This window comes from Nilaparvata lugens, chromosome 1, assembly GCF_014356525.2.
Source record: "Nilaparvata lugens isolate BPH chromosome 1, ASM1435652v1, whole genome shotgun sequence".
Classification (NCBI taxonomy): domain Eukaryota; kingdom Metazoa; phylum Arthropoda; class Insecta; order Hemiptera; family Delphacidae; genus Nilaparvata; species Nilaparvata lugens.
Window position 1 is genome coordinate 78,696,557 of NC_052504.1, and position 11,042 is coordinate 78,707,598.

General features: G+C 35.6%; 1 protein-coding gene across 2 annotated transcripts in view; it reads left to right on the top strand.

The window, feature by feature from the left end:
* LOC111052313 (rho-related GTP-binding protein RhoN) overlaps positions 1 to 11,042 on the top strand; it is a 144,974-nt gene that overhangs the window by 129,184 nt on the left and 4,748 nt on the right. For both annotated transcript variants that reach the window (XM_039444262.1, XM_039444258.1), the window contains exons 2-4: positions 1,328 to 1,415; positions 8,977 to 9,086; positions 10,259 to 10,393. In XM_039444262.1, coding sequence (XP_039300196.1) covers positions 1,328 to 1,415; positions 8,977 to 9,086; positions 10,259 to 10,393 — 333 coding nt within the window. The remainder of the gene's footprint in view (positions 1 to 1,327; positions 1,416 to 8,976; positions 9,087 to 10,258; positions 10,394 to 11,042) is intronic.

Genomic DNA, 11,042 nt, shown 5'->3' on the forward strand with positions numbered 1-11,042 from the left:
CGCGTGCAGCTCGGCCTGATTTGTCACATGAGCTGCTGGCTGATCCTAATGTAATTGGGACCATTTGTTGGCTGGGTGGCTGGCTGGCGCGGCTCGTGGCACAAATCCCCTGCACAGCTGCTGATTAGAGTCCCGATTCAATGCCACTTGCTTCATCCATACGCTGATACCGATATTGTTATACAAAATCCACATAATTTACTGTTATTGAGTTCAATTCATTTTTGGCATTGCATCTTATTGGAATAGTAGTAGAATAGGATAGGATCAACTTTTCTATTTGTCCAAAATTTTGTAACCCCAATCTAACTGTTCGACAATAATAATTGATATTACATGTAAAATTAAGGAAATTCATCAACAGCAGTAATAGGTAGAATTCTGAAGATGTTTGACGTCTTTCAGAGCTATCACAGTTGGGAAAAAATGTATTATAGAAAATTGTGATATTCTATTATGTGTGGAAAAATTTGTAAATTGATAGCAAGCAGTTGTTGTCGTCTTAGGCTAGGCGCACACCAGTTAGTCAAGACAAGGCAAGACATGATCAGACACGTTTAGTCACAACACTTCGCATTGTCGCTTGTGACGCAACTCACACTGATAAATCATTACAATTAGACATGTCTTAATAAGCAACTATGTGTAGTATTGTGACTGAACGTGTCTGATCATGTCTTGTCTTGTCTTGACTAACTGGTGTGTGCCTAGCCTTAGCGAACAGAACGAGTAAAGTCGAGGTAAAGATCGATGGCACTGAACAGCTGTGCAATGATAAAAAAATCTGTAGTTATTGATAATATAGATGTAGAAGGTCAGTAGCGAGCTCTATCGACCTGACCGTTCTGTTCTACCCTAAGAAGTGTGCTTCCTAGTATTTCAAGCAGCCTACTCCAATTCACTACTAAAACTTCATTTCATGATTTGGTAGGCTGGGTAATTTTATGCTGATTCCCCACTTTTATGATTCCAAGCAGATTTCAAGTTTAGTGTTTTGTACTTTTCAGCATAACACTATATAGTAACAAAATTTATAATTTTGTACTTCTTGATATAACACTAGATAGTAACAATATTCATAATTTTGTTTTCAACCAAAATTTAAATCTTCGTCCCATGACGATTTTATAATGATTCCAGACAAGGAAAATTAAAGAAGCCGGAGGGAGTATCTCTAGACTAGGACAGTACCATAACAATGGAAAAGGCTTTAGCTGGACCAACACAGTAGCAATGTTTGATAGTTTTTCAATTGTGGTGTTAATCATTTTATAGACTGGAGATTCTTTGTCGGAGGATTTAAGATTGTTTTTGTGTGTGTTGGCAGGTGTACACGCCTACTGGATTCGAGAAATATGCAGTGACGTACAACGTGGGAGACTACAGGGCGCACTTCTCCATCTGGGATACTTCAGGTAATAATTTTGTTTGACGTACGTGGGCTTGCTAACAACACGAATCTCAATACACATACACTGTTGCTGCTTCACTCAGCTTACATCATCTGCATCTGCAAATAATAGATTCAAGTTGAAGTGTATAAAATATTCAATAGTAATCATCGTTAATCAAGAGTTCTCAGAAGGCCTCATGACTGTGGTTCATGGGAAAGGGCTGCGGGCAGTACAGAATATATTCAATACAACTTGATCACTGACTTGAACAAAGCATATTCCACTCTCGATATCTTGTAATCGCTGAGTTTCATGACTTAATCATGATTTTACAATGTGATTGAAAAATTATCGACATAATCAAACATCTCACACACTTATCCTTACTTGAATTATTTTGTTCAGTTCAGTCAACTGTTACTTTTCGTATCTGAATGATACGGCAATTTATGTGTCTAAATTACGGCCTGATATGTCTTGAACAACAACCGTCGTTTTTTTATTATTGCACAGTCTATTCACAAAAAATATTAGTTCTCAATTGGGGTGCTACTGTCATGTAATTTTCACCAATGAATAAGAAAACAAAATTTGAACTTGATTGAATCTTGTTGAAGTTGCAATTGTTAAGTTGTCCAAATTATAGACTAAAAATGTTGATGGTTTTGTGTAAATGCTTTTGTAAATGGATGATTTTGATTGAATTGTATCTTCTTTTTATTTTTCTTTAAACAAATATATAAGTTATCTTGTGATATGCAGTAGGTTTTGTTTGAACTTGTTTGAAAATGTTTGCAAATTATAATGCCAATATTATGGATCCCAAACCATTTATTCACTAATTATAAAATAACCCTATTTAATTTCATTACACGACTACATTGTCTTAATTTCTATTGTCAGATTTCACCAAGCTCGGTCAAGACATTTGAAAATGGTCAAACCAGGTATGCTTTACAAGTATGCACTGGAATTATCTATGTCCATTTTCACTGAAAAAACTTTGTAAGTTTTAATTGGGACATCGATCATTTTGTCAAATGCATGATTATTGCATCAAAAAAATATTATTCAGCTTCAGTTTTACCGATTAGAAGCCAAAATGAATTCAGTTTTCAACTGAGAATGTTCGGATTTGAATGAAATCAAATCTCTTACTACATGAAAAAGTATTATCTCTCCAGCTCAGAACCAGGTTTCGTTTGATTTCCATATGGAAATTGTGGGAATCTCTAAAGTGAGCAACATGGCATTCAAATTATCTCATTGGAAATAAAAAAATGTATCCTTATTTCGTCATAATTTTGAATGAATACATTTAAAATCCAGGGTTGTCAGTTTTAAAACAGGGAATATCCTTCATAATTATTTATAATTTGTATATTTATGTTCATGTACCTAATACGAAAAGTTTCATGTGAGACTGCTCGCACGCAGAGACAGCTCTTCAAGTCTAAAAATAAAACTGGTTTCAAAATATTAATTTACAAGCTGAATGATCTCATTGAATAAAAATGTGTGATCTGTGAATATTTTCATGAATCTGAAGCTTTCCAAATACTCTTGAGGCTCGCTGCAAATAGAAGGATTCGTGGAAAGTTATTCAATTTACATTTTGATGTCGGGAGCAACTGAAGAGACTGGACCATTATTTCCAAGAGAAACTTTTCCCCTCCGCTTAATGAACGCTTGTTAAGTGATGAAAAATTCATCATAAAGTTCTCATGGCTTTATTCCACGCTGCTTTGATTTTCTACATTCAGTTCTATGGAATGAATGATCGAATTTTGTTTTTTAATTAAAGCAAACAGAAGGCCGAAATATACAATATCGGCTATCTATATTTTGCAGACAAACAAGAGCTCATTGTACATTACAGAGAGCTTTGTTATTTTTGTTGGTCTTGTAAAATGAAGAGGACTCAGATATATATACAATTTCGGGTATCTATATTTGAAGAATTTACATAATTTTACATTGAATTTTCGTGTTGGTTGTTACATTGTTCGTTTTAGGTTCATTTTTTCAGGATTGTAAAATAATTATAATAATTAGTCCCCAGACCTTATTGAAACCGAGGAACTGAGATACTTCGGTTACCTATAAAATATATGGGTATCAAATGTCACTATAGGGAGTTTCAAGTTCAAACCAAAAAAATTAACACACTTTTTCATTTGAATGTTGTGAGTAGCACTCCTGTACATTACCACTCAATCTGAGATATGTTTTCCAAGAGATATTCTATGATTTTTAGAATAGCCAATGGGGAATTGTTTTCCTTGTTCTTCTCTTGATCTTTAATTGTCCCTGATCCTGAATGATCCTGATCTTGAATTTTCCTTGACCTTGAATTGTTTTTCTAGATTACTAGAGCTAACAGAAGTGTTATATTTGTATAATATTTCTTCAATTCTTATTATTATCTATTTTCATTCCTTCAGTTTTTTTTAGTTTCATTTTTGTATCTAAAGCATGGTTCATCATCGGGAAAATGCTAGACAGAGCGATAAAGATTTATCGTGGTAGTGAATCCATTCATGAAAAATTGAAATTACTCCCTTTTTTCAATTAATATGATTGAAGTTTATGTCATAGAAAACTTGTTATTCTCTTATAAAATCAATTTCACACTGATATCTTGAACTGCATTCAATCAAAAGGAGTTCATTCTTCTTGAGAAGAATGATAGGATTCATTATGAATCAACCTCTCATAATAATATTATAAATAGTTTCCCATGAAAATTCATCTTGCTTTTTTATTGCAGTAAAATAATGAGATAAGCAGGGAAACCCCTGCTTTTGATTTCGCCTGTTTCACGTGGGTATACAAAAAATGCGGTGCTATACTTTGTTGCTGGGTGATGACTGCTATTTTCAGAGGTTTCGGGTGCAGGAATGTTGATAACGGATCCATTTATCTCTCGGGAGGCCCAGAAAAGATTGCCGACATGTGTCCGACTGGGTGCATAAACACGCACCTCCCCCACCCTTTCCACGTCCACCAGTTTCCGGTACTTTTTGTAGTCTCTGGCGAGGCTCTTTCTCTCTGCGGCATTCCCCTTTTCACCCTATTTGAAAACTTCAAACCCACCGTAAAACTTCATCATTAAAATCGCTCCAACCTGCCGTTAAAACAGTGTTCCAAATGATTAACTACTCTGAAGTAGCCCATGTTATGAGCAATAGACAACTTCATAATAGAGTAAACAGACGTCGTTCTAGGAAAAGCGAGTTGAGTTTCTGCGTTGAAAATGTTGTGTTAATTTATTGGATAATGAATATAATAGCCTAATCCAATATCAATAACATGATGAAGACGTGATGTGTCATGCTCTCATGTTCGATAATAATAACATGGCATTATCATAAATTTACAACATGATGCTCGTGAGCTCGTAACATGTTTTCGATAAATTATTCTTCCAACTGAATCACATTTTTTACTATAACTTGTGTTATAATGAAGGTAGATATAAATATAGTGTTTAATATCAATGATGAGGCCTATACTTGGACATTGTCTCAGTATCCACTTATTATGATTGCAATAATTAGGCCTACAACCCAGAAGCGGTAGCTATTCAATTGCATCCAAGCTGACATTTCATTCACAAATAAAAAGGCGTGCTCTTCTAACCTTATGTTGACATTAACATGAATGGAGAAGTTCTTTCCTCCAGGGAGTATGTCAAGGCCGAATTCAGTATTGTTTTCTTCTATAGCTGCTGTTGGTTTTTGTAGATATGATTTAGGGAATAAAGGGAATAATGCCCTGTGAAGGGACAGGGACTACTCAGTCATTCCATTCTCGTTTGTATTGTAGATTGTAGTGGGATGAATCGTTTAGGAATTTTGTTCAAGTTTAATTGTAAAGGAAAGAGGTAGCAAGATTATTGTGTTAGTGAGAGGACGAGGACCGGTAATCATTTGCTTTGTGCAGGCAGTTTGCACGTGGTCGTTGTCTGTGTGGCCAGTCGTATTTCGTGTGCCGAAGCTCATTACAAGCGGAACAAAGCTAGGGCATAGCTTTGTAAAGGATTTCGACGAAATTTATTACACGCCAAATTAGAGCAACGAGCAACGAGTAGTCCGGCAGCCCATTGCAGCCAGCAGCCGGCAGATGCCATGGGAGACTCATTCGCTTTGTCCGATATGGCTGGCATCATTTTTCACCTTCCACGGCACGGCGACGATATTTATTTCTGAGACACGCTCAAGTTGAATCGTTTCAAGTGGAAGGAGGTTTACTACTACCCCTTGTGCCTCTTATCCTTCTTACATCATCATCTTCTTTCCTCCTTCCTTCTTCCGCTCTATGCATTTTTTCCTCCTTCGGTTTCTCTCGCTTTTCATTTAGTACCCATTTTTGCCACTTACCCCTCTTACATCATCTTCTTCTTATTGCTCTTTCCTCCTTCCTCCTTCTGTGCCATGTCATTTTTCCTTCTTTGGTTTTTCTTGCTTTTCATTTACTTCCAATTTTTGCCTTTCGTCCTACTTGCATCATCATCATCATCTTTCTCTTCTTCACACCTTCCTCCTTTTATTCCATGTTTTTCCATTCCTACTTCATGATTTTTCTTGTCATTCATTAAGCTTCCTCCACTCTTCTTCCTTGTTTCCTTTTCCACTCATTTATCTCTTCTTTCTCCACTTCTCCTTCTCCTCACTCGTTATTTTTTCTCAATTTCCTTAAAGTGTTATTTCCCTCCTTCAACTTCCTCACCGTCTTCACTTTCCCATCTTTTCCACCTTTCGTCCTGCTTGCTCTTCAACATCATTATCATAGTCTTCTCCTTCTCTCCCTCTTCCATTCACTTTTCTTCTTCTTCTTCTTCTTCTTCTTCTCCTCCTCCTCCTTCTTCTTCTCCTCCTCCTCCTCCTCCTCCTCCTTCTTCCTCTTCTTCTTCTTCTTCTTCTTCTTCTTCTTCTCTTCTTCTTCTTCTTCTTCTTCTTCTTCTCCACACTGTACCCATTTTTTACTACTACTTCCTTTTCTACTTCATCCTTCTTACCTCATCTACTTATTGTACTTATCTTTCTCTTCATTTTCCCTCGTCTTTTCATTTTCAACAACTTCTTTGTCTTCTCGTTTTCCCACTTATTTCTCTCCCCTCTCCCTTCCACTACTTCTCCTCCTACTCCATCCATTCCCATCTCCATCCTTCTCTTCTCATCATCATCATCAATTCTTTTCGACTCGTGTCTTTTCTACCAGAAAATCCGAACTGAACTGTGACAAAGTCACTTGGAGCGTTAGCGCCTTTTCCCTCCAACCTTGTCTAACAACAGATGAGCCTTCGTTTAACAAACTCTCAAATAACGGAATTCTTCAGCAGGAACTTTGTTTCAGGGAAAAGGATCATCTTTTAACACTTGTCACTAATCTCATAACAGTCACACTGCTCGACCATTATTCTTGAATATTTTAATGACACTACACTCTTTGAAACATGAAGTTTTAGTTCTGGGATCACTTTTCTCTTGCAGTCTTCTCACCTATCAAGAGCATATATCAGAACTAGAATACCAAAATTGAGGAGAAAGTCAAATATTCTTCAAATCATTTAGAACAATTATGTTCCTATTTCTAATTCATTAGTTGAAAAATAGTTTTTTAAACAGGAAATAACTTCACTGCTCGTATGAATAACAACAACTTACACCTTTCACAAGAATAATAATCCTTATTATCATAGATATTGTTAACAAAGCATTGATAAACGTCATTAAATGAATAAATTTTATACTAGATAGTACATAAAATATACAAATAATATTAGCTTACATATATTTCAACAATCAAATCAATATTTTTATTTCTATACTTGAAGAAAATATAAGTGTTCAAGTGATACCCCAAAATCAGCGACCATAATTTTTCAAGTTGTGGAATAACGACATTTTTCTAGTGTTTCGGATCGACACGTTAAACCGTTGGTCACAGCTCCCTCAAAACAGTCGTTAGGTCATATCAGAGGCCCTGAAATTGATCAGGTGCGACCTGAAAACTCTGACAAACGACCTGAGCCAGCCAGGTATTTCGATATTATTATTATTTATTATTCTACTTGTGAAAAATAATAATAGCCGATCAGTAGACTATTGATTTAATAAAACGCTGTTCTTGAACAGATTCCCTACTCTATTTCACGTATTTTCTTCGCAGCTGTTAACAGATTTTTCCAATCTGAAAGTTCAGTAAGTTAGACTGTTATTGGTCGTTGCACTTTGGATTGGTCGTCTGTGTAGTTTTCAGCGCCCCTCACTCACTCCCCCCTCCACGCCCTTCGTCTTCCCGATGGGGCATTTTCACAAACTCAGTCAACAGCTGTGAAAAGCCTGGTATCTACTTTTACAGTCGACAGGAGAGTTCAGTACACTCACTCAATTTTCTCTCCCTCTCTTTCTCGTTGTTGCAACCCTTCTCCCTCGCCCTGCAACATGGTTCACTCAGGATTACTTCCCCTAAGTGCACGTAGTGAAGAAATCGTTTTCCCCGAAGGACGCTTTTCCTTTTCAGAAAAGCCACTCCACTTGAGAATGCACACACATTGCACAGTGCACAGTGCACACTGGTCGCTGAAAGATAATCGGCGATTAGCTGATGCGAAGACTCGCACGCGACTCGGATCAAAATGGATTGGCTCGCCGTTCTTTCTATTAAAGTAGGCTCGCTTTACTGTCTCCAAAGAAAGAGGCCTAGCTCGTAAACCATGAGAAACGGCCCCATAAAACATTACACTCGCCCAAGTGCGCCGGCAAATTGTGCAATTTCAAAACAATTCATGACTGCTCGCTGAATTGTGGTTTGAAAACTTGGCTTGGATTAATCTCGTTCAATTTCCACTCGCATTTTAAGCTTTTCTCAGTTTTACTTCCCAGTTATGGAAGTTGGTTGCTTCATACACTTCAAATTCGTGTTATAAACCGACTAATAGAGAAAGCGTCCCTTTGTTGAATGTGAAATGAATGTTACAAGTATCAATAAGGATTTTTTATAGGTATTCCTAAAATTATGAAGTCATTTTATCAATCTCAAACTAATATTTAATAGAGCTTGATATTAAATGTGAATATCTTTGAAAGTGACTATTGATTATTTCGAAGATCAGTCTCCTACTTTTACTAACACAACTCCACAACTCAAATCATTTTTTGGGCCACTCTGTATCTGACACATGGAAATTATGCAAGAAAAAATTGGTCCTGGACTTCTCTCATGTATCCAAATGATATATTAGAAAATTACAACTACAATATAAATTGCAAGCACTAATGTATATTATAGTGACTGGACTTGATGAAATTTTAATAAAATAGTCTTATTTATTTTGAATTGTAGATCAGTTGGAGAAATTCATTTACAGTGAGTTGAAATTTGGAACAGACTCCATACATTTAATAACTAATTCAATTCTGTTCAACAGCATTATCCTCTAAACTTAAATTTTAGTTCGTTGATGAGATTTTCATTGATTAAAGTAATTATATTGTGATGATAATTTTTTTCTGTAACTTTATATTAATAGAATATAGTTTTTTCAATATGTTTAATATTGTTATTAATTTTTCAGGGGCAGCTGCCTACGACACAGTCAGACCACTTGCCTACCAAGATGTGAAAGTCTTCTTACTGTGCTTCAGAGTTAGTGATCCGGAATCACTGGATAATGCTATTAAAAAGGTAAGTTTCCATGTTTTCATAACTTGATTGTTTAACTAGTAGTTCTGTGAACAGTAGACCTCACGCAGTATTCTCATCCACAAGTACCTGATTGAAACTATAGTCCTTATGGAAATACAGCAATAGACTGGCTTCTCCACACATCTGTGTAATCACTTGTCAGCTGATTTATGATCAATAAATTCTATAGTCTGATTTTTACTCTAATATTAGCGTATAAAAGAGGCTCCTTTTTCCTTTTATTATTATCCTTGAAATGCAAAATTTCCAAAAACCTTGTATATACGTCGACGCGCAATTAAAAAAGGAACATACCTGTCAAATTTCATGAAAATCTATTACCGCGTTTCGCCGTAAATGCGCAACATATGAACATTTAAACATTAAGAGAAATGCCAATCCGTCGACTTGAATATTAGACCTCACTTCGCTCGGTCAATGATAAATTTCAATTACAGTACCTAATTTACCATGTATCATGTATGAATCACTATTTAGATCGAACTAGATTGAAACTTTATTGGAAAATATGAAATCTGTGTATAACAATGAACCCCATTGGTTAAGAGCTTGTTCACATGACAGCGACTTACGCTCGGTTGTCGCGCGGCTCGATTTGCCAGTCTCGTACACATGACAGCGATTCATGAGCGATTTGCCCTCGGTTAAGTCTGAGATTACAACCGCCGCGATTCGCCGGCGACTACTAAAACCGAGCGATCGCGCAACAACCGAGCGTAAATCGCTGTCATGTGAACAGGCTCTAATAATCAATAAAATCTAATCGATGCTGTTTTAATAGCATTCAAAATAGTTATAATACTTGAAATTAGTAGGTGAAATTATATATCTGTAAATTAAAGTAACCCAATTCAGGTGATTTTCCAGAATGAAGTTAAAATTTTATGTAAATAAAAATTGTGATGCAATCTGCAGACATTTTAACGTGTGAAATTCCAAGATTTTTATATTTTTGGGAATTTTAGGGGCTCATATCCGAAAGATATATCCCACATTTTCTGTCTTGTGAAAATTTCAGAACTCATATTTCTTAGCAAACTTGAAATCCATGAAATCAAATAAATTATAGTAAGCTAGCTAATTAACTTTGTTAGACCACAAATAAAATGTCTAGTGTCTTTGTTTTTGATCATAATTTGCTTCCTTTCCAGTGGTATCCTGAAATCCGGCAACACTGTGAAAGCACGCCAGTAATTCTCTGTGGCTGTCAAAGTGATCTAAGAAATGATATTGAAACGATATCCATCCTGGCCAAACAACATCGAATTCCTGTCACATCAGAACAGGTGGGCATACACAGTGGAAATATATTTGAGTACTTACCCTAGTTATTTCTTTTTAATAACATTCTGCTCATTTTTCACAGAAATTATCGCTGAATTACATTAAGGTTGTTAAGACTCAATTTGCTCCTTTTAGACGAAAATAGTGAATAAGCTTCAAAATAGAGCTAAATTACAAAATGAATTATTGAAAACACGATGCATTGAAATTGCCTTCAATGATTCTTATTCGATGTACGATATGATTCAGCTTCAATGGTTTAGTACTCAGTTTTGGGAAACGCAGAGAATGGTGTGAATTGTACTTTGATCAACGAAAAAAATGTATTCACAAGTGAGAAGTGAGAAGTGAAATATTTTCAAAATTATGCTGCAGTACATGATAATAGAAATGGAGATTATCATAGATTATGCAATGATCATAGATTTCAAACGAATTTGATAGACGAAATATTTCATTTTCTATCTTAATTTCTATTTTTCCATACTACTTAAGACACCATTATAATAAAATGATGTGTTGTAAACATTTATAAGTTACTTCACTATCAACTGTTTTCACATCCTAAACATTAAATTTTATGAAAATGTTTTATGACGTTTTTGAACATCTAAAAAAAGTCTGAACCTTTTATGATGACAATATTTAACA